General features: G+C 44.4%; 1 protein-coding gene across 24 annotated transcripts in view; it reads left to right on the top strand.

The window, feature by feature from the left end:
- Positions 1-25,135, top strand: part of LOC116396895 (receptor-type tyrosine-protein phosphatase delta-like) — a 150,323-nt gene that overhangs the window by 79,648 nt on the left and 45,540 nt on the right. For all 24 annotated transcript variants that reach the window (XM_031871850.1, XM_031871863.1, XM_031871864.1 and 21 more), the window contains 4 exons: positions 2,507-2,656; positions 15,305-15,450; positions 17,905-18,046; positions 23,871-24,059. In XM_031871850.1, coding sequence (XP_031727710.1) covers positions 2,572-2,656; positions 15,305-15,450; positions 17,905-18,046; positions 23,871-24,059 — 562 coding nt within the window. In that variant the 5' untranslated portion in view covers positions 2,507-2,571. The remainder of the gene's footprint in view (positions 1-2,506; positions 2,657-15,304; positions 15,451-17,904; positions 18,047-23,870; positions 24,060-25,135) is intronic.

Genomic DNA, 25,135 nt, shown 5'->3' with positions numbered 1-25,135 from the left:
CTATCCCAGAGATAAGTGTGACTGATCGCTGTAGGCCCGGCCAGACAGACGGCGTATAATTGAGTGATAGGGACTAATGTAAGTGAATGGCTTCGAGCACTGTGATCCACAGCAGAGGCTCAGGCTCTCTGTTAGGCCCTCGGTAATACTAGCAACAGTCACCCAGATTACAATCTGGTGACTACCTGGCTGCGTGTGTGTGTGTGTGTGTGTGTCTCAGGTTATCTCCCTTTTGTCTTCTTTCCATCCCGGCGTCTCTTTTCCTTCTCTGCTTACCACTCTACTCCGTTCCTCCTCCGTCAACACACCTTCCCCCCCCCCATCTCTCCCCCTCCCTCCTGTTATCTCAGCTCTTTAATTAACGTGACATGCTGTGAAGTGAGATACTAAATAATGCAGGCTATTCCAGTGACATTGAATCAGCCCTAGTGATTAGTGGCCACACGCGAGACACACGCACACACCAAGACGGATGCCCTCTCTAATGCGAGGATTCATTTTGCAGAAAGAAATGTGGCTCGATTAGACAAACATGAACGCTCGGTTGAGAGCAGTGTATTCCAAGAATGCATTTCAAAAGGCATTAGTATTTAGTTTACCGTAAAATGTGTGTACAGTACGCAGGGGGTTGTGGTAGTGTTTGTATTGTTTTCTAAAGTGAGCGCACAAATGTAAATACATTGGTTAAAAACACCAGAAATGCCACTAAACTCAGGTTAATAAAACTAAAAGTTAAGATATTCATTAAAAAAACGTATGGTAATGGCCACTAGATAATTCAAATATAACTGAGATCTAATAAGAATAAAACATTAATTTGTGTAGATGCACAAGGTGCTTGATTGTCACGCCTTTATCACACTGTATTGCATGAGTTCCCATATCTGCTGGAGCAGCGGACATCACAGTGCAGAGGACTTAATTTGTGCAGCCAGGGATCTAGGTTATCCCAAAGCAATTGTTTCAGACCAAACCAAGTGGAAAATCCTGTGTGGGTTTTAGTTGTTTGCTGCCTTGGCTGCAGGGATGCTAAGAGCTCTGGGTTCCAGCGTTCGTCTCCCCCCCCCATCCTCGTCTGTTTTTAATCAGATGACTTGTTCAGGAGTGGAGAGGATTAAGACCGCTGCTGCTGCCACCTCTGATGACTCTGTCCGGTTTTTGGAAAAGCCCACAAACACATGCAAACGGCACAGGCACACACTGCAGACACGCACACGCTTGTATACTGTAGAAGCAGTTCAGCACAGGCAGTCAGCCGTAATGTACACAGAGGCATCGGCACACCCATGAGCCGGTCCATACGCATGCACGTACAGTGCAGGCCCCGTCACGTTCATTCTTGCAAACATTCACGTATCGCAATCGAAGCGTCGTCTCTCTCTCTCTCTCTCTCTCTCTCTCTCTTTTCCCCTCCGCTCGCTTTTGGCGTCTCTCCGCCGACGCCGTCCTTTTTTTCTGGACAGCAGCAGCGATCTGCCGCGTCTCATTGCGCCATTTGATTTGAGCCATGACATTTCTGACACAGACTGACGCCCATCTCTACCAGTGCCAGACACTCACACCCAGGCGCTGCAGATGGCTGAGAGACAGTGAGACAGACAGAGGGACAGAAAGAGATGGGGGGGGGGGTCTTACTGATGGAAAGATGCTTGGGGGAGAGGAAGAGTAAAACGTGACTGATAAGATGAAAGAAAAGGAAGCAAAAGGGGAATCAAAGAGAGGAAACTCAGATTGAAGGAAGAGATATTTTGGAAACTGAACAGAGGTGAAGGTAACAAGAGGACAAAGACAGGGGAGGAAAAGGAGGGAAGGACTGGAGGGAGAGACAGAGAGAGTCTAAGTAAAGGAAGCGAGGTAAGTATGAAAGGATAGAGACATTGAGCCGTGTGTTGACGCAACACCACGTGCTGCGTAGCCAGCGGATCAGTCTCCTCCCACTTTAATCTCCTCAAAATCCATCAATCCCTCGCTCCGTCCCTCCACGTTAAAGCCATTCATTTCTTTTCATCAATATGAAATCATGGCGATTTGACATCCGGACATCCGGCGATTTGACATCCGGTATTGGAGTCGGCTTTGTAGATTGTGCAATGGGCAAAAACTAAAGCAGGAAAAACAACAAAAAAATGAGGCCGTTGCTTATTTTAAAGCCGACTGATGTTTTAAGTGTTTGCCATAAGTTGAAATTCATCAGCTACTTTGTGAACTCTAACACACACACACAAAGACAGATACGCACACATCAAAACACACCTCCGGCAATGAGTGTATGGTCCTAATGAAGCGAGAAGAGGAGAAGCAGCTGCATAACTGTGTAAGGGCCTAGAGGGAACTCGCACACTTCAAGTCTGCGTGTGTGTGTGTGTGTGTGTGTGTGTGTGTGTGTGTGTTGGAGTTGCACACACGGACAACATTATATCCAAAACTCTCTTAAAATGGACTTTTGGAACGAGTCTAATGACTGCATTTTCTTTAACCTCCCTTCTCTCGCTCTCTCTCTCTCCAGGTTGTGAGGGCCTGTTTCTATCGTCCTGTCGTACAGTGAGGCAGTGAGCTCACGGTGGATACAGCATGCATGTGTCGACATATCCCATGATGCACTCTGCCAGTCCAGGCCTGCTCCTCCTCAGCTTCCTCTTCCTTGCTGATGCCGACTGTGAGTCCCCCCCTCCCCCCCCCCCCCCCCCCCCCCCCTCTCAGACCCGCATACTTATGTTCTCACACACAACTACACCCAGATAAAGACATGCATGAGGAGAAACGGTTGAATTTATATAGGCAGCACATATCTTTTGAAAAAAGCGTGCGTGCACGAGCACACGCAACGGTTGCAGTGACCTGATTTTCCCCCATAAACAGCTCCACTCCTGACAACACATCTCTACTGTATGTGTGGGTGAGTGTGTGTTGGGTAGCAGGTTTGATATGTGGCCAGCTGTTTTTCTCCATGCCAAGTAATACTGAGACAGACCACATATGGCAAATCAGATAATTTTCCCACTGCTTGTATGATTGTGTTAAAAACGTGTGTGTGGGTGTGTGATCCCTGATTATGGCTGGTCCCATGCACATTACTATTCTGGTTATGAGCCGTATGCTGCTTTTAATTACGGCTGCAGCTACTGATTATCTTTATTATTGATGAATCTGCTGACTATTTTCTCTATTAATCCTTCATTTCCCAGAGCCTATACAAGGTGACGTCCTCAGATTGCTTTTTTTGTACAAACAAACAGTCCACAACCCAAAGATATTCAGTTTGCTATCATAGAACGCTCAGAACAATGAAGCTTGGATGCTGACAACTTTTAATTTATGCCATTTGTACATAAGAATATATAAACTAGAAAAGTGCACTGACTAGGAAACAGATCTTCACGTTTGTCTGCAACAACCATGCTGTATTGTAAAATTGAATAAATGCATAAAATATATTTCATTCAAACTCAAAAACAAGCGGTGATGTGTGCGGGCCATCGGCTCGAAATCGTCGTGTACTACACTTCATACAATCTTGCCAAAATCAAACTCACCAAGGTGCCGGCTGCGTAGGAGCGGCTGAGTTGCTCAGAGGTACAGCAGCAAGTGTGCTGGTAGATCCGTTAGCTGCTAGTGGTTAGTCAAGAGTATAGTGAGTGAGGAGTCAGCAGGCAGCCAATGTCAGTATAAAGCAGGAAACAAAAGGTGTTTTGAGAAAGATTGAGTCACCGCAACCATGACATGACATCCTTGAGCATGCAGCGAAAGCCAGGCACCCAAGATATAATGCAGGTTTGCTGAAGCAGAATCAGATTAGATTAGGACAGACACAGAGACACACACACACTCACGGACGGACGAATGGACGGACGGACAGACGGACAGACGGACGGATGCACGCATGCTTACACACGACTGATCACATGATCCTCATGCCGGAGATATTAAATAACTCAAACAATAGATTATCAAAAGAGTTCCATTTTATGTGAAAACGACAAAACGTTGTAGCCGAAGATTTAATCATATTTGGAATATCACAATATAAAGTCACCTGGTTATTCGTCTCCCTGTGTATGAAACAAATATTTAAAAAATGAAAACAACAAACAGCACAAAAAAACTAATTTATAAAACAAAGTGTATTCCTTTCATCATGAGAAAATAATTAAAAAACATTCAAACACTCACATTCTATAAATCCCAGTAGAACCACCTGCGACTGGGACATTATCCAGGTTTCTGATCATCATTAAACCAGTGCCAGGCTTTTTTCAGCATGTAGACAACACCGCGGTGTTAATCATATATTTTTATTGCTACCTATCACATGACACAATTTGAGAACACGCCTACACAGAAAGCAGGAAACAGATGAACGAGATATTCCAAAAACCCATTGACATTATACTCATTATATACTTGTGTGTGCAAACACACTTAGTATGGGTGTCTACCTGTGCGAGAGAAAGTCTTTGCCAGGCATGACTTCTCTGCCAATTTGTCAGGTTGACAAATGCAGCTTTGAATCTCGCAGCAGCTGTGATGGAACTGCCAGATTTCGGGGTGAGACTAAGGATAAAAGATATGAAGACAGAAGGGCAGTGTGGGAGGACTCAGAGATGGGATAGACTGAAAGAGAATAATGGACGAGAAAGAGAGGGGGGGTCAATCAAGCTCAACATGCAGACTGTAAAAACATCTGGGAGTGATCCGCCAGAGACCAATGCAGTCGAATGGCATTTGAATTTAGATATATATATATTTTTTTTTAATCCTTGTTCCGTGAGTGTAAATATGATTTGGTAAATATGGTCAAAAGAAACCAGATAAAATACGCACAGCATGTTTGCAGTCTGTTTTGATTTTTTGTGGAGGAAAATGCAGCCTGTAGCTTGTAGCTTGTGGTTGTACAATGCTGAACGTATATATGATTGTCGCCCTGTAACACGCACACACACACACACACACACACACACACACACACACACACAGGCCCGAGGCAGCCGTCTCAGTCCTGCAACGCTTTAAAAGCACACACTCACACAGAGGCCGGTAAAAGCACACACATATCCACAAACCACTCTTGTTTTCCTTTCAGCCTCATGCCCTCTTGTCCCCTGCGTAAGTTCCAGGGTCGGCCAGTAAAGGCCCACTCATCCATCAAAACGGTGATGCTCCCAGACTTCCTCCACGGCGGCTAGGGGAGCGGCACAGACACACACACAAACAGAGGGTGGAAAAAGGCTTCGCATTTTGTGTCCTCTGCCTATATATTATTTTTTCCCCGTGCCCTCGTCTCATTCGCGGTGACTTTCCCCATTGCTCTTTTTCCTTGCCTGCATTGCTCGCCCATTCTCCGCACATCCATGTAATCTGGTGAGAAAGGAGGAGCAGAGGGCTCGGGGGGGGGGGGGGGGGGGGGGGGGGGGGACGGGGGGCTCGGAGAGAATAGGGCTGTTCTTTTCTCTTTTTATCTCAGTGTGCGTGACGTACAATGCCTCTTTTAATATCAACAGTGGGGAGTCAGGAGATTTGACTGTCGAGTATTCAAACAGAGGCCGCTGGGACGCTTGACATCTTTGTTGCTCGTCGTGTGTCGGCATGTTTTGAAATGTTAAACGTGCTCTGAAAAGTCGCTTGCTTTCAGTTGCGCTTATCTTCACTCACACTTAGTGCCAATTGAAATGAATACATTTTAAGCACAATTTCCTCCTCTGTGCCTGGATAGAGGCATCGTTTTTTTATTTAACTTTGACACCTCATGCCTGCTACACAAGTTACACCCACATACCCACTAGTGGGCCGAGGTTATTAAGATGCAATCAGATGGAACAGTGTCCCATGAGCATAGTTGGAAACCTTGCATGATACTGCAAGCCCCCCTAAAATGTTCTTCAGCCCCCCCAAATAATTTGGCAAAAAAAAAATTTTTTTTTTTTTGGTGATGTCATTAAATTAAACTATTGTTTCTCACATGGACAAGTTATTTATAACTCTATCATGCTACATATGTGCGTGCGTTCTGGTTTGTATGTTTTCTCCCCCTTCAAATTACAATCCAATAGCCTATCATCACACTTAACGATATAAAGTTAACACTGTCAGGTCCATTCTCCATCCATTGTGTGCGGTCCCTTTAAGAATTAGGATTTGGGAGTGATGCGGATATGAAAGCTAGTTTATCCGTTTTTCCTTTACAAGCAGGAAAATTATTTCTCTCTCTTTATTTGAGAAAAGTTCATATTTGTGTTGTGAAATTTCACTATGACCCTGAAATTCTGTCTCTTGTGTTATCATATACTGAATGCAAGCAAAACTACAGAGCAAACTCACACTCTTTCTGATTGAACCAATCTATGAACTGTCTGAAACAATGGATATCCAAAAGAAATTGCCGCGCGCTTTGCGCGCAAACATGCCACTCCCCTTGGGGCTAAGCCCCCCCCTTTCTCTGAATCCTAGAAATGCCCCTGCACTGCACCATATCTGCATTTCTGCACACAAGCGCTTCTATAACAATACAAGCGATGCACTGAGCTTTGCGTGTGTGAATGCACCTTTTTCCTCTTTTTCCTCCCCCTTTCTCTCCGCCCCTCTCTCGCCCACCATTTATGCTTCTCGGTGTGTTTGTGTGCGCGTGCGTGCATATGACATCTATCTGGTGGATTAAGAGCAATGCCCTGATCCCGTCGCTAAACTGGGCCACCGCTCCATGTGCGCAGTGAGATGCCCTGTGCGAGGAAACTGCGTCTCACAGTGTGTCAACAACGGGGGTTTTTTCCGCTGACCCTCGTTTGCCCCAAAACCAAGAAGCTGTCGTCCGTCCCCTTGCAGCTCGGATGTAACAATGAAAATTCCAGCTGATGTACAACTCCTCGTGTGTGTGTGTGTGTGTGTGTGTGTGTGTGTGTGTGTGTGTGTGTGTGTGTGTGTGTGTGTGCGTGTGTGTGCGTGCAACAGAACTCAACATAGCGTCTCCTTTTTCAGAGGCCACAATGAAGGAAGCAATGCTGAGCAACCCTTTAGTAAGCTTTGGTAAGCAGACTGTACATTTTGAAACCAAGAGTGGTTTAGAATTCTGCCTAGGGAGGCGCTTGGTAATGTGAAACTCTTTAGCCTCAGTTTGCGTCACATCTGTGCATTTCTAATTAGTTTTTTCCCCCTCCAAGGTTGATGTAAAAAAAAACAACAACAAAGCTAAAATTACAGCCTCGCGGTCGTGGGCCTCCACCTATCCGTTATGTTGCGGTTTACCTCCATGTCTGTCCAAAATGTCATCCCTTCAGCATTTAATCTTTTTAGACATTTGTGTGAGGTTTTCAGAATAACTACATGAGCTCTTGAGTTATGGCCAAAAACATCTTTTGTCAGGTCACAATGACCATTGAGCGACAAAATTCTTATCAGTTCATCCTTGAGTGCAAGTGGACATTGTGTCAAATTTGAGGAAATTTGCCGAAGGCGTCCTGAGATGTTCAGGAGAGTGGGATAGACATGATGTCCCAGTGACCTTGACCTTTGCCCCTCCAAAATCGAAATCAATTTCATCCGTGAGTCTAAGCGGAACATTAGGCTAAATCTACAGAGCTTCGCTCAAGGCCTTCCTGAGATATCACATTCACGAGAATGGGGCGGACGACGCAGAAGAGGATGCCTTGTGAGCTGGGATGATCACAAGGCATTTTTTGCAAGACCAACTCAAGTCTTTGAGATAGTGTTGAAGACAAGTCTCAAATATTTGAGATAGTGTTGAAGACAAGTCTCAAATATTTGAGCTAGAATCCAAGTCAAGTCTCACGTCTTTGTGGAATTCAAAGCGTGGGCTGTATTATCATCACTCCTTTATCTATTAGCATATAGCATGAGTATTAGTGTTATCACGATACTGGAATTTCTAACTTTGATACAATACCTGAAACACTATCAATAGGCCTATTTGCATATTGAATATAATATTTCCAATACCATGGGGAAAAACTGAAAAAAACATTGAGGGGCTAAATCTTGATTTTTGGGTAAAAGCTAAATATAACAATTTAGTACTAAACACAGTGGTTGTATAAATATGATTGGTGATGTCACTGCAAAAACCTCACTTCCACAAAGGATGGCAAACGAGACGGGGGTCCTGTAAAGATCGGAGGGAGGGAGAAAGGGCAGCTGGTAACGGTGTTTCGATAGCGTAGAAAATGATGTACTGAAGTAATGATGAAGGATTGTTCACGAGTGCCAAATCTCGAGTCCCAGTCGAGTCTCAAATCTTTTGAGGACGAGTCTCAAGTCACTGTGTGTGTGCGCCGAAAGTGCGACACGAGTCCAAGTCGCCGACTCGGGTCCCCGTCTCAGGCATGAAAAACAGCTTGTCTCAGCTACTGAAAATATCCCATTTTCACACATGACATATTGGGCCTGAGTACAACACTGGAAAGACCGAACTTGCTCATATGGTGACTGATTGACCTGTCAACATGCGACCATATTGCCAGCACTCGCGTAGCCTTGAGGTTGGCTGGGATTTGAAAGGTTGGGTCAATCCCCCACAATGACAGCACCGCTACTTTTGGCTTACCATGGGAGCCCCTTGAGCGAGGCACTGATCGCCATGTGCTTAGACAGGAGTCAGTTTACCTGTATTTCATGCAGCTTTCCCCCAGGTTCTAAGGTCAAAGGTCTAAGTTACTATAAAAATCAACTTGTCATTGTTGTTTGTGAATTCCAGTGAGTTTACTCTTTAATGTTGTTTTCAGTTTAGCTGAGGCTTTTCACATTAGATCAGCTTGTTATTTCCACCCTCCAAAAAAAATCAGTGTTATTTAGTTTTTGCTCAAGTTCTTGTATATTTACTGCCAGTTGAAAATAAATGCACTCTGTTACATTCCCTTCACCCACACACAAAGTCTAGCTTTGTATTTGATGCATTTGATATACTTTGAAAGGATACCCTGCTTACTACACTGTGTACTGCCATACAGGATACAGTACAAGGTGTCATATGCTGTACAGATAGTAACGCCCCTTGAGGCAAATATGAGATGTGTGATTCTGGGTATGAAAATAAATCAGCTTAAGACTGAAATTGGTCCCTCTTTGGTGAGAATATAAGAAGGCGGACATTGCATGTGCATTGTTAAAGATTTGTGAGGTCAGGCGTATCAATAAGGATTTACGTTCAGTGCCACATGCGTGTGGATGTCCCCTTGTGATTATGCTCGCAGTTGTCTGTTTTGTATGTATATGTATGCAAGCATGTGTAGTGCTTGGATTAGACAAGAGATTAGATTGCGATAAGTATCTAGTTTCGTGCGAGCTTCGCAGCTTCTTGTCACTGATGGATGAGGAAAGAGATGAAAAGACAAGATCACAAAAAGGTTTCTGTGGGGGGGGGGTTAGTGAAGTTATTTTCTTCGATGAATTGTGCTTCTTTTCTGTGATTGATTGGTATTACCTGGCTCACTGAACTGTCCAAAGTTCATCGATTAACACGTTATGTGTGTTTTTTTTAACTGACATATAAAAGTGTGAAAACAGCTTTTGAGGATGAAACAGATGAGATAAAGTCTGAGCTCTAGAGATGAACAAGGAGACCAAGAGACAATGTGTGTACCTTGATGGTGCAAGGCTTTTATTTGATAGATAGATTTGTTTTGAAAGTTCCCAAATGCTAGGTTCAGGCCAGGGAATGTCATGAAGTTTCATGCCGAAAAAAATAAAGATGAATTCAGGGAGTTTTCTCTGCTGTTGAACTAATAAACGGGTAATTTCTTACCCTTCAGACATCGGGAGGGTTAACGTGGTTTGACAGTTGTTTATTAAGAAATAAGAGAGAGAAATCGGCTGTGACACTGCAGAGAAGTCGACAGTGATGTTGTGTCAGGAAATCAGAAATTAGCATAACTCTAATCGCTCTAAAAATGTCCTTTCATTTCCTTATTCTCAATCAGCATGCTGCTTATCAACACAACTAATTTCAGTCATTGTCTAAAGGAGTTACGGTGTATTATCAGGAATCAGTTATGGCATTTTTATCAAAATTCTGCTCTGGCAATGATGTGCCCGCTCATCTGGAAGATGACAATAAACCTTAAAAATTTAGAAACGACCCCTTTCCGTCGACTCCAGTGCAAATATCTCTGCATAGAAGGTGACAGAAATGGGTCACGTCACAAACATGTTCAGAAGTCATACACACAATTAAAAGGCAGATCACACTTATGGTATTATCTCACCTGTTTACTGCCAGTGCTGCTTTGAGGGTAGTCTGCTGTTGATATTCTGGGTAGAGGGCTTCTTCTCTTCTTCTTCGCAGCAGCAGCGGGGCCTATTAGCGGCTAGCATAGCTGTGCGCCCATCCGTGGGTAACAGGATCTGACCAGCGTTAGCTTAGCGTTAGCTTAGCAGGTGCACCCGTCTGTGAAGAGGCCTGGATAGCATCAGCCTAGCTCTGACTTAGCAGAGCGACGGAGTGTGAGTAACGCGCTGTGACCGGCGCTGAGAAAACCCTCTATGGTCTCTATGGGAAGCCAGCCCTGACCCAGTAAAGTTGTGTACCCAGTGGGTAGCCCATGTGTTTCTAATGATCTGTGTATAAAAGAAGACCCCATTTGATTAATTCCTCCCCTTGTGTTTCTAACAAATTAACCCTGATTAACTCTGCACTAGCCAGACCCTGGGGGCAGCCGTGGTGGGTAAGAGGCATGCTAATTGGACATGCATTCCAATTGGCGGTAAAAGTGCATTTTATTGTTTTGCTATTGCGTCATTGTGAAAGTGACAACTGAGGATTTGCATACAGTGACAAAGTACAAGTCATAAGCACGCAATTTTACATGAGAGGAAAACTGTCCTCCAGATTTGGCTGAGACACAGACGGACACTTAAACTCTATGAAACTTCAACATCTCGTCTTTAATGGGAAGATTTATCAAAAGTTACGGTGCTTAATTGTGCATAATTTCATTTCCTACGTTGAAACGGCCCATTTTTACCCAAATGTTTTCCGATTGACACTCATGTGTGCTGCAGAAGGATGATAGCTGTGTCTCCGTGTTCATTGGCCCCAGCAATCCAGTTTCATTCCCAGGACGAATGCGAGCGGCTGATAATTTGCTCTTAATGTGTCGGTTCTGATGTTAATGTTGTAAGTTATGGCCCTGGCCAGCTGCCCGCCCACTCTCCGGGGCTGACTATCGCGGCCCTGGCTCAGGTCTCGATATTGGCCTCGTTCCTCAACTTGTCTGACAAGCCTGACTCTGTTCTCATTTGGGGAGTCATCAGCCAACCGCCCACCACCACATGCAACACCATGCAGCTTGATCTTCTCCTGGCAAGGGCCGTAAATTGCCCATTACGTGCCTAACTATCGACATGAGCACATTACACAGGAAAATGTGAGGCGCAGGCACAGATGCTTGGCAAGATATCTTTCTGATCAGGAAGTTCTGTAACCAATTATCCCCTTCCTCCAAAAAAAGGGATGATCTAAAGATTCAATAATTACTGATTCTATATTCCTATCTGTGATTCTTTACTTCGTCGGTATTTAAGCATCTCAGAGCTGCTTTTTTTCCCCCAATTTGCAACATTGTCAGCTGCAGTATCAGACAGAGTGGGTCCATTTTGTGCTGCTGAGTCCATTGCTTCTGGTTGATTTGCTTTATTGGGAAAGGCTGGTCTGCTTTATGCTTTTTCACATCAGCTAAGTGATTGAGGGCACACAAGATGAGGCATGAGGGCACATGAATTGCAATGTTTTGGAAGAGATCTGTGAGTTTAGATCACTTAATGCATCCCAGGAAAAATAACAGAAATGTCCTGTTTGATTATTATTTCACTTAGTGGACATTTATAGTCAGAGAACAGCATATTTCAAATCAAATAGCATAAAAAAAATAAAACGTCACTTTTTCTAAATCTAAATTGCCATCAAATACAAATCTTATATTCTTTCTGCGTTGTAAAAAAGTATAGAAACCCCATATGGGAACTTTAAAAACTATAGGCTACTTCAACAACCTAAGACATGCATCTTTTGAGCTCAGCTCCATCTGTTAAAACTCCCAAATATATACTTTCCATTCATCAATTCATACAATTTTCCGATCTTAATACTCTATATTCGTAAATCATACTCCCCGAAGGTTTGTGCCAGCATCTGTTCTTACAAACTCCCTCCCTCTCGCAGTGTCCCTCTAGGTTAAGACAGCATCTGTCAGCTACAGTACGTCCCTGTAGCCTCCTACAAAGTGTCATTAGCTTCATACAGTCTCTCTGTTTGGCTTTTTCAGCTACTCCAGTGAACCTCCGTAGCCCCATTACGGTTTGCAGGTTCATTCGAGGGGAGTTTACCCAGGAATGGTCACATTTGTCACAGTTAACTAAACTAAAATGTTGAAAAAGAAAAACATTTGGAAGAGAATCATAGCAGAATCTGTCACCAGTCTAATTTTTACCTGTATGTCAGAAGTCCACATTATCTATGTGGTCACTTTTTTTATTCTAGGCCACCATCATTCAATGCTACCCAAACACACTCTTTCTATTTCTTCTTTTCAAAAAGACATAAAGATCTCTCTTCCCGGTATCAAAGTTCATTACACGTCTTCAGCCGTGACTCGAAAGTGGTCCTGGGGGGGGCTGACTTTGTAATCCCTGCCATCTGTTGTGTAGATCAGATCCCACTGTATGGCGACCTTTATGTAGGCCGCCCTCCATCCACCCCATACACACACACACACACACACACACACACACACACACACATCGAGAGGGGAAAGATTGGCTCTGTCTAATTCCATCTAAATCTCTCTCCGTGGATCCACTCGGTAGTTTCCCCCTCACTTCCATCTTGGGTCATATTGAGGGAAAAGAGGACGGCTGTGAGGAGCACCTAAGCATGTGACTGCTACAAAGTGCCCCCTCGTAGAACAAGATCTTGTGCGAATTTTCCAAGCCCATCTTATTTATTTATTTATTTAAATCTGAAATCCATGAAATAATAATAAACCTGCAGCCGTCCCTCCTGTCCGATTAAAAGGGCTACGAATATTGAAATGCCCTTTTGAGCTCGGTCGCTCCCTTCCTCGGCCCAAATGTCAATGCTTAATCCCACCAAACGACCCTGATTAGAACAGTTAGCAGCGTCAATAGAGAGCGGAGATGTGGTGCGGGGATGGAAGAGGGAGTCTGAACATGGAGAGAAAGTAGCGAAGGAAGGGAAGGGAGAGACGAGGGCCGTAAATAGAGGGGGGGAGGAAAAAAATAAGGGGGGAAGTGCGGAGCATACGGTTGCACCCACCCCCCCACCACCACCACCACCACCACCACCACCACTTTACCTCATTAAGTCAGTCAATGTGACAGGAAGGCTTATGTAACACCCCAGAGACGGAGGGAGGAGATGGAGAAAGAGTAACAAGGAGGAGGATGAAAGAGGGAGCAAGGAGAGCAGCTGTGAAGGATAGTGTGTGTGGGGGGGGGGGGGGGGGGGGGGGGGGGGAGTGATTCAGTGGCAAAGAATTAGAAGCGAGTAAAAAGATAAAGGGGCAACATATGAGAAAGAGGGAACGTAAGACAATTAAACAGGAGAGGCATGAAGAGAGGAATCTGGTTAGAGAGATGAAGAGAAGGGAGGGAAAGATCTTCTTCTTTTTAAAGCAATTGAAAGATCTACCGTGCATTTTAGCATGGCTCCGCTGGCTTTACACTTTTCATTTGTTTTGTGAGGGAGAGATTAGCAAGAGGATTAATAGAGCAATTCTCCCTCTCTTCATTCTTTCTGTTTCCCTCTCACTCTCTTTTCCCTCTCTCTCTCTCTCTCTCTCTCTCTCTCTCTCTCTCTCTCTCTCAGATGGGCACACACGCACACAGTGGCTCACTCGTCACGCACAAATGTACGCCGCAATGGCGTGCACGTAGAAATCGCGTGCAGCATTAGGGCCCGCAACTGTTCTAGTCTAGTTTTTTTTTTTTGACTGATCAATGATAGAATAAAAACGTTTGCCCGATGGGACGTCTTCAAATAGCTTGTTGTGTTGTGTTGTGTTGACATTCATCAATTAATCGTTAATCAAAATTGTTGTCCATAATTGTCAATCGACTCATCTTGGAAGTGTGTATACACGTTAAATGCCATATGCAAGGACGGAAAATAAGCATAAACACTCACACACACACTCTCTCACACACACTGTTCTACTCAGTTGTTGAGGTAGATTTGGCCGTGAGCCAGCGAAGTGTGGAGGTGATCGGGCAGCTCGGGGCTCTCCGACCATGTTTGCTGGTACATCTGGCTCGCTCTCGCTGACTTTATCTCTCTTGTCTCCATCTGTCTCTCCCTCTCTCTCTCCACCTCCTGCTCTTCTTCCTCTCTCCCTGCACTTCTGCCGCTCATGCTCACTCTCTCTCCCTCACCCATTCCCCTCTCCATCTGTCTCTCTCTCTCTCGCACGCATTCTCTTTATCTCCCCCGCTCTTCTGCTCGAGCTCCCCCCCGCTCTTTCAACGTTTCATCGTTTTTTTCTCTCCTCCTCTGAAAAGCTTAGCTTTTTCTGCCTTTCTCCCTCCCTCCTTTTAAAACAGCAAAAAGCAATTTCTCTCCCTTTGTCAGGGCGGTTGGCGGTAAGCCCTTAAGTAGGGATTTTCTGGTTTGGCTGGAATGCCATTAGGCGAGCTGGCGGTGACGTGCCGTGACTGACGTGCCGAATCTTTTTGATGTCGTGATGTCACAATCCAGCGGTAGGCTGTGGTTATGATATTGTTGGCGTCCCCGGAATGAGGGGCTTTAGTGGTCATGTCAGGAGTAAGTCTTCATAAATCCTTTATGGCACAGAAATATTAAGCTTCTTTGGTGGTACATGGACAGTGGGGGAAACATGGTGGAACGTGCACACACGTGTACAGAAAAAGAAAGAAAGATGCACAAAGCCACCCGCATGCACTGACAGACAGATGTATAGATGCGTGTGTACTCCAAGAATTCACACTGTCACTGTTCTGATATGTTTTCATTTGGAATGTTCCTAAAACTGCATCATTGTCCCGCCTCTTTTTTCAACTAAAGTGTCCACATACACACACACACACACACACATATCTGGCATTCCCTTTCACACACCACGCAGAGGTCTCCAACATTACAGATGTGTGAATAACAGATTATGGTGGCATATCAAGTGGAAATATGACGTTTAAGTGCATTTAGAAAAAGCACAATAATCCATTAGAGAATATGTGCATGCATGCGTCAATGCTTGTTGGTATAGAATGAATGATTGTCATGTCAAGAGCATCGACACAAACTAACTTTATACGCGTTTCTACACAGCACCCCCCAGGTTTACGCGAACCCCCGAAGATCAGACAGGAGTCCAGGGGGGAGTGGCCTCCTTTGTGTGCCAGGCCACGGGGGAGCCACAGCCCAAGATTGTCTGGAACAAGAAAGGCAAAAAAGTCAGCAACCAGAGATTTGAGGTATGATGCTGAGATGCTGATGAAGGAAGTGTAACTTTCTGTTGTTGTTGTTTTTTTTTGTATGATAGTACGGACTTCTTCTCGTACCGAAATGGCAATGGCTCAGCGTTCCACAACAGAGCCCCGACTCTGTGTGGACCCCGCTGTGTCCACAACACCAAACACCAAAGCAGTGGTGTCTGGAAAAAGCAGGATGACTGTTTTCAGCGGTGTCGGTTGTTGTTGTTCTATTTTCTTCAAATACCTTTCTCACAGCAGACATTCTGATTGTCAAAAAAACACAAGTGTAACCAAGCCCCAAGTAAAGAGCGGCTGGCTTTGAAGCAAACTTTACAAAGTGGCCCATCACTGGTATTACAACTAAATAATTCATTTGGAGGTCAATCAACTTGTCAGTATGGACACTTGAATAGCTCTTTTTTAATCATCAGACCCTGAACGTTGTAAAATGCACTAATAGCCAAATCCAGAGTTAATGTCCTTCCTCCGCTCATGTGAATGAGCCCGAGAGCGAGGCTGAAACGACGGCTGGGAGGCGGGGTTAAAGGAAGCACTAGTGCGCTTGCTTTATGGCCCCATGGATGCAGAAGATCACCGGACGATCCGGATCATTTTACCTGAATTTCTTACTTGGAAGTCAAATGTAACGGGCCCCGCCTCCAACGTTGTATCCAGTTGTCGTTGTTCATCCATGGGTGTGACATGCATAGCATTAATAATGGCTGTAGAGCCTTAGAAACTGCCCTGATAATCTGTTGTTTAACCGAATAGTTTGACATTTTGGGGAGCACATTTATTTGCTCTCTTGCTGAAAGTGGAGGAGATCAGTACCACTTCTTCTTGCGTCTGTCTGTTGAATATGAAGGTGGAGCCAGTTAGCTTATCCTAGCTTGCTGACTCCTAAATGGAACAGAGCCAACATTAATGCTGCTAGTTACACATGTGCTTTTCCTTCGTCGACAAATCAGATCGCCCGCTGTGAGAAAGGTGTATTGTTGCCACTGTTTTTATTGCAGTTTAAGTTGACATTTAAGTCAATAATGAGTCTTGTGTTTGAAGTGAAGTCCAAGCTAAACTGTTCACCTGCTTCTCTTCATTTGTACTCCAAAGGTTATACAACTGTGTGAAATGCTATCTGCTCCAACTCTTTCATATGTCAGATGATGCCTCTGGCTACAGTATATGAGATTCTTATATGATCAGCTTTATTAGTTTCCCCAAGGCAGTAACCTTTGATTTATTTCACCGCCTCACGAGTCACTCTTAGATGGAGATGATGGAGAACCCCCCACCCCCCCCAATCAGTTTCACCCAGAGCTCAGGGTGCTTTTCCACTTTAATAAGTCCAGTTTCCTCCCAGGTTTGAGTTCATCTCGGCCCGTTCCTGTTTGTGATTAAATCACTCGGGGAGATATTTTATTTTTAATCCACCCTCTATAAGCTCAGGCTACTTGCTATATATTTCTTTTTGTCTGTCGTTCAAGAGTTGTTGAGGGATTTCTTTTTATTGGATTTCCGTTGGTGAAAACCCTATCAGAATTCCAAATCCAGATCTGGTACACATGCATGTATTAAACTTATGCAAGAGCAATGACTGATGTACAATCCAGTATTTCAGAAAAAAAAACATCTCAAATTGTTACATATTGTAAATATGAAAAAAGACATGAGGGGCAATCAAGGACAATTTTATTCTCAACTATCCCATCTATCCTATTCTATTCTTTAGAATCTGTCAAAAGTTACTTTTAATCATCAGTGGACTGCTTCTCTGGTGCTACTTGAGATCTATTTAAATGTGTGGAGTGATTGATCCTAGACTGTGGGTCCAGGTATGCTTTGTGGTTTACGGCTTAAACCTGATTTAGTGCTCTCATACGTCCCAGGCTCTGTCCCCTCAGCTTCCCTCGGCAAATTAAAAACTAGGACAGGACCTTTATTATTGAGCTGCAGACAATGTTGGAGATAAAATTAAAAACAAACAGCAACACCAGTCAGTGTCCAATGCTTCAGCTGAACATTTAAACACACTTGCCACTGCTGCTGCTGTATCTGTACCACGGTGCAACATATATATATTTTTAAAGTTACTGGTGTTTTGGACACTTTGGAGGCAGCAGAAACAAGCTGTTAACACAACATTGGCATATCATTATATATCAACGTTTGCCCATGTAAACATGCAGCAGACACAGAGCAACATTAGCATTCATTTGAAGTTGTGTTTCTGCTCACCTGGTGAATGTAAATTCAATATTCACTCTCTTTTAGCTCTGTTTTTGGTCTCCTCCAACTCCCGAGGGCAATATTAGTCTCTGTAGCTTTGTCTGTTGCCTGGTATGGGGAGGTACATGTGTACAATGGGCGTTTTACAAGTGGCACCTTTCACTTTACACATTCTGATCCATTGTTAATATATTATATTGATTAAACGCCTTTCTCCTTTCGAAACAGGTTATAGAGTTTGACGACGGGTCCGGCTCGGTCCTGCGGATCCAGCCGCTGAGGACCCCCAGGGACGAGGCCATTTACGAATGTCACGCCTCCAACTCTGCAGGAGAGCTCATTGCCTCCACCCGACTGAGTGTGCTACGGGGTCAGTGTGCTGTCAAATTACTAATCATGATACCTGGACATGCATCATGGCCTCAGTATGTGTTTTCCGTGTGTCACCTTACTGTGACAGTACCTCACAAAGCAGTCACACTTTACAGTTTTCCTAATGACATCTCTGTAATTAGGTGTTTGGATTCAAGGATCATTTATTGTCGTTATGCAACACAGGGATGCACAACTAAGGGCAGTTGTAGCCCACTTGCAAGACAAGGAAAACATAACAAACAAACAAAAAAAACAGTGCATTCTTTAAATTAGCATCATAAGGGATGTGAATAGCAGCAACAAAAACAATTCGCTGGTCAGATAATATGGCCGACATCTTCTCATTAAAAAATCATTAAAACATCGTCCATCAACGACTATGTTTGAGCACCAAGCATCATTGATGTAAACACAGAGTCCACTGCACTCTGTACTGCGGTCCGCCCGTCAAGTGCAGCCTGATCCGGGACACTACGGTGGTGCCAGGTCTCTGTGAAGATGTGGGCTCAACAGTCGCCAACCTCCCGCCGCTGGGTTCGCCTGAAGTCTTATTTCATCCATCTTATTTTCCTGCGACCGAGCATCAGACAGACAGCCAGCAGCAGGCTGGGTAGTGGAGTAGCTTCAGGCCCTAGCTGGGTTAGCTTAGCTTCCATCTCGCCATCTCCTATCTTTCCTCCCTGCGGCAGTTTGGTGGCGTTCATTCTCCTGATGTTGATGAATGTATTTTGTCATTAGTGCTCCAGTAATGAACAAAACTAAAAATGAAGACAAAAAAACTAAGCAAAATTCATGGTAGCTACCGGCGTGTACATGCACTGCATTGCCATAGAGAGATGCAGCAGAAGAAATGTAGGAAACATGATTATAGTTATTTAACGTCAACTGACCTGTGGCTCCTCATAGATTCTAAAGGTAGAGTTTATATATATATATATATATATATATATATACAATATATATATATAGCATATAATCCTGTCGAAATCAGGTTTGTCAAATGTGATACATCTCTGTCAATGTTCTTCAAAACTATTTATTCAGAAGAGGCGAAGGCTTGTTGGATGTTTCCTCGTAGATATACAGCATGTGCAAGTGTAAGCCCGGGTCCACTGCAGTAGATGTTGTTTTTTTTGTTAGTCTTAGTAAGAGTCCATTAATGCAGATGGCGATGTTAGTGTTAGTGGAGTCCATTAGGAGAGCATTATGTACCGGTAGTTTTGAAACTCAAGAGTATCTTAGCGAGTGAAGCCGCTCAAGTGTGGATAATCACATCGCCTGCCGTTACAGTATACATGCTCGTGGGGAAAGGACGCGCAGCCTATTGTTCTACCATCTTGTCTCTCACTCTCTCCCTCTCGTCTCTCTGAGGGGTAATAACACAGTCTGCAGCGCTTCCTCTCCACTCTCCTCTCTCCTCTGTCTCGTCTGTCTTTGTTTTTTTTTTGTCTCCCAAGTTTCTTCCCCTCTTTCGCTCTCCCCCCTTTCTGTCTTTTCACACTTTGTTCCTTTCCTCTCTGTGTCTCTCTTTCCCTCTCCATATGCTCTTAGGTCCACTACACAGCAGCCTCTAAATTATTCACATCAGACCACTCTTAGCATCTTCTGGGCCGTTCCGCTCCATCCATCCAGAATTTTTCCTGTCTCACATGGTTGCCTTTGTGCTTGTGTGCGCGCACATCTGTATGCGCTCATGCTTCTGTGTCCCTGCATCTATTTTTGATTCATTTTTCTTCCCCCTCCCTGCCTCCCTTGATGGAAGCTATCCGCTCGCGTCTAATCTTTATCTTCATCGAGAACGTAAGAACTTATGCATGCACACATAGGCAAACCACACACACACACAAACGTATCCTCAATCTAAGACCTTGAGTCTTTATGTAGTGATTAGCCTCTCTCTACTCCTCTGAGGAGTCATTGTGTTGTGGAGGACTAAGAGGCCACCTGGGAGCAGCTAATAGCCCCTGATATACTGTCAGTCCAAATGTCAGTTGGAAAGTACACACACACACACAGATCCAGGCAACACACACAGAGTCTTGTCAGTCTGTCATGTCTCCTCATCTCCCTGGCTCTGTAAAGACACAGCTCCAGTGACTGACTGACTGACTGACTGTCAGACAGGAGGGATCCGGTGTTAAGGTCAGCCGGCTTAATTACTGAGGATTAGAAGTGGGCTAATTGAAATCTTGGCTTCCAGTAAACGGCCGTGATTGACAATGGCTGAAATAATAATGAACTCGAAAGCAATTATGCCTCAGGATCCAGTGTACAGTCCGATACTGTATAATTTATGGTTTGGTCAAAGTGGTCAATGTGAGTCAGTCCAAAAAAACTTATTTCCTTTCTTCAAGGGATAGTGTGTAGCATTTAGGAGGATCTATTGGCAGATATGGAATATAATATTTATGAGAATATTTTTAGCGTTTCATCACTTGAAAATAAGAACTGTTGTGTTTTCCGAACCTTAGAATGAGCCGTTTATATCTTCATTCGGAGCAGGGACATTCCCGCCTTTTACGTTTTCACGTCGACCTTAAATGAAGGTTTTATTTTCTGTGTTTTAGTACTTGCTAAGATCTTGGAACATGGCGACAATGAAGTCTGATGATGCAAAACAACAGGAGCGATCAGATGGTTGGACAGGTTGTAAACAAGCCAGCATTCAGCCAGAGTATCTACATCACAACATATAAAAGAAATGGATATAAGTGAAAATGGAACCAGAAAGTGGGACTGTAAACTGTCTTTGATGTTTGCAACGGACAGCGTGGATCCATTTTTAGTAATCACTGTGTTCCCTGATCTAAACAAGTTGCTGGGTTGATGTGTAATGTTGTTATTACTGGTAAGAATGATGGCCAAAAACTAGGAAATTTAAGACCTGTAGCTTGTACTAACTGGAATTTGGGAACCCTCTAATTAAATCCCTCATATTATAATCCCATAAAGTCTCACCTGTCATCATATCGTATACATCTTACTATAATAAATTAGTCGACACAGTTGTAAAAGTTTAGCGCAACCCCACGGTTTTTTGCCATGTTCTCACAATGTATTTATGACAAAAGACCCTACAAAACAGCTTCATGAGATGCAGAAACAAAAACAAGCCGTGGCCTCACAAGCCAGACCAGACTTGAACCTGACAGACCTGACAAAAACAGGTTTGTTTGCAGGTGCAGATGTTTCACTCAAGCTTATGACATACGTAGTGGCCGGCTCCCGCTTTCGTTCCCATGATTATACGACCAGGCTTGACCCGCGAACCTCTTCCAGATTTGCCGATGACAAACGCAGCGAGCGATGTGTGTGGATTTAATTTTTTGGGTCTTGCATAAAGAGGACAGTGTTCGCCCAGCGGTTTCCCATGGTCGGGGAGACCGGGGCTTTTTCTATGAGCTGTGAAATTATCTGGACCTCTCGCTCAGTGGAAAACACCAAAGTGGGAGCAGGTCCAAATGAAACAGTGGGATGTGTGGAAGGCTTCGTCGACAAGGGGGAGTGTAGGGTTACGCATCTGCTCTGACCTCAGGGGGTACTTAACTGTTCTGCAGCTCACACACACACACACACACTGGAGCAGCTTTGTCCCAACACACTTTGGTGTTGCTTACACCTGTCCCCCATGATGGATGAGCGGACAGCTGGTTATGTGCATGTGTTAACATGTTTGTGTGTGTCTATGTGTGTGTATCAACTCATTCGATCGCTCCTTAAACGCCTCTTCACACTTTTGTCAGCTTTTCAAAATGAACATTTTGGGTGTGATGTGGTGATTGCGGGAGAGAGGGGCAAAGAGAGACGCATGATCTTGGGGAGCAGCATCCTGACTGTGCGTCCTCAATGCTCGCGTCCCACCCCAGGTAGATGAAATAGAATGCATTATTGCTGCCTACGAGGGGCTGTCTTTGAAGTAAGCGTTTGCATAATGAGAGCGGAGAGAATCGGGATTGCTATGCCGTGTGTGTCCCCTGTGCTCTCTTTCTCGCTCTCTCTGTCTGCGTTTCTCGTGCTCTCTCCCTTGTTCTCTCTCTATTTTCCTTCCTGTCACTCTTGTGTCCATTGTTTCTTTTTGCACTTTTGCCCTCTTTCTCCACACGTCCACGCAGAACAGAACACCCTGGCACACACACGCACACACAAACCCCTTCTGATCTTGTCCTCCCGGTTTATTATGTCCGTGATTCCATTTGTCGGGGCGTTGCGATTGATTGAAACCAGAGCTGTTAAAAGGCCACACATACACACACACACACACACACACACATGCTCGCTCGCTCTCGCAAAGCCTAGTGTCTCACGACCCGTCGGCTACGGTTCGATGGGCTGGTACCAGAATTAGCATCTCCTTGGCGAGGTTCCGCGCTAGGATTTCCCATTAATGAGGCTCTGTGTGGTTGAGAGGGATGAAGTCACGGGGGATTCTTGGTAAAGAAAAAAGAAAGAAAATTACAATAGACTGCCTTCTACATCAAATACAAACACACGCAGGGATGCCTAGCTCATCGGTCCACATTCATCAGGATTGTCTTTATCCACTTTATTATGGATGACTGGTGAATCTGACATTCTACCTCTGCTGGAGAGTGCGGCCTTGAACGAAAGTACAGAATTAGTTTTTCAAAGCAGATTTTCTCCTAACCCCTTTCATTCTATGAGTGAATACAGTTCAGACGTCTTTGATTCCCTGCCTCCTCGAAGCATTGTCCCCTCCTCTCCCTCAATTCTCCCACTTCAGCTGAATGAAGTTGGCCCGCTGCCTTTGATTTCCCTTCATCACAGCGGAGCGACTCCTCGTGCTTGATCTAATCGCCCCGGATGTCGGCGGAATTCGCATTTGATTTGTCGTCCCCAAAAAAAATAAAATAAAAAGGGGGTGCCGGGGTCCCAGCGGAGGCGTCTTTATTTGACTCGCCTGTTTGATTCATACAAAGGGTGGTGAGCTTCCCCGAGAAGGTCGTGTGCATTAGACTGAGCGGGACAAAACGCGTGGCTCAGCTGTTACTGAGTCCCAGCGGAATAGAGCATTTGATTTTTAAATTGATTCTTATTTGAGGAGTGATCGCCTAAAGCTTTTTTGTGAGATAGTTTGTCAGGTGGAATGAAATGTTACTCATTCTATTTGACCTCACTGTCGTGTCCGCGGTCTTGCCTCCGGGCTCAAAGCCGATTCGAAACCTATTACGACTCCCGCATTGGACTCCAGTCGTTTCCTTAAAAAACTTCTTCACACTGGACTAGTGACTCAACCTGCTTGGCGTCAGTTCAGGCCTGAAGCTGTGTCTCTGCAAGTGCGAAGCGTCGTGTTTCGTCTTGTTTTGAACGTCGACCATCTGCTTTGAGGGCGTCTCGAATGCACGACTTGAACAAAAATGAATGCTTTGACATTGTGGGACATGCGTTTGTTCGCTTTCTTGCTTGAGAGTTCGGTGAGAAGACTGATGGCACTCTCATATCTATCTGTTCAATACGAATCGCTACGAACAGCAGTCCGTTAGCTTAGCTTAGCATAAGAGAAAGCGTGGAAAACGGCAAGTCTGGCTCTTGTCTGAAAGTAACAAAATCCAAATGTTTCTAATATTTCCCACCATGTTTAGCTCAATAAACTGCAGCTTCCAAAATCATCAAGCAACTCATGCAAAGTTGACCAAACCCACTGAAAAAACAGAGGCGAAGCCTTAACGTTGACAGTTCCAGCATCAATATACACAGTAACAATACACACTTTTATGTATTGTGTAATAAACCATTCAAATGAACCCATGTGAAACATGTTCAGCAGCTCTGTCTGACTGGTGTATTTGATCTCTCTATAGAGGACCAGCTGCCCTCGGGGTTCCCCACCATAGACATGGGCCCCCAGCTGAAAGTGGTGGAGCGCTCCCGGACCGCCACTATGCTCTGCGCCGCTAGCGGCAACCCTGACCCAGAAATTACCTGGTTCAAGGATTTCCTGCCGGTCAACACGTCCAATAACAACGGACGAATCAAGCAGCTCCGCTCAGGTAACTAACGCTTTTGATCCCTTCATGTTTTTTCCCTCTTTCCCTCAACCCCAAGCTTTTATTTCCATGTTACGGATTTTTTCCCCCTCCCACTTTGCTTTTATCCTTCTTCCAATAGCCGACCCCTCCCCCCCAACCCATTTTTTATTTTCTGTTCCCCCATCTGTTATTCTTGCCCTCGTTCACCCCTTTTCTTATTGCTGTTCCGCACTCCTCCCGCCGTGGTTTCTGGCTGTGTTTTCTCTGCCGCTGTGGTATGACTTTGACTGTGTGTGTGTAGTTGCCAACTTTTTTCTAAACTCTTCAAAGCCTTGAACGGTGAACTTTTCCAACGTTTCAATCCAAACTCTCTGAGGTCTTCCCCGTGCAAATCGCCATCACGGAAAGGGTTTAGTTCAAACTTTTCGAAACATTTGTAAAAACATGTCCTTAGTCGCAAACAGTTTTCTCTATTGACAGAATTCGCAAGTTTAAACCCAGGTGATGGTGGCGTGCACCGAGGGAATGTCCTCTCAAAGATGGCTCACTGCTGTGACTAAACGAACCAATAACCTTTTGTTGTTCCTCATTTCATGGAAAGTGCGTCTTGAGTGGGTGTGAAATTGACTCACGGACGTGGCATCCATGACGTTTGAGGAAATGGACTGATGTAAATGTGTTAAATTCAAAGACACATTACTTGGGAAAAATAAACAAGAGAACAAATGATTTCTCAATCAGCTCCTCGATAGCCACAGTAGTGTGTAAAATCCCAACTCGTCTTAGCAAAGTCCCCTTCCTTTCTCAGTCCTCCTGCTTCCAGGGAACAACTCTGGACCCAAAATCCCTCTCTTGTGATTGGACACCCAACTCTCTGGCTTCTTTATGGATAACAACCTCTTCGCCTCTGTCCCCGTTGTTTTGTGTTTTTAATTATCTGGCTCAACCCTTAACGCTCTGCTCAGACCCCCTTTTTATACCTTTATTTTTACAGAAAAATACATATACAGGATTTATTTTAAGATTTACACAATTGTTGAGCTTTAAATGTCAAATATTTGGTATGTTAGCTTTGCTTCTTCGACATGATGATTACA

The sequence above is a fragment of the Anarrhichthys ocellatus genome, unplaced genomic scaffold, assembly GCF_004355925.1.
Source record: "Anarrhichthys ocellatus isolate YVR2014 unplaced genomic scaffold, GSC_Weel_1.0 scaffold61, whole genome shotgun sequence".
NCBI classification, from domain to species: domain Eukaryota; kingdom Metazoa; phylum Chordata; class Actinopteri; order Perciformes; family Anarhichadidae; genus Anarrhichthys; species Anarrhichthys ocellatus.
This window is presented reverse-complemented; position numbering and strand designations above follow the sequence as displayed.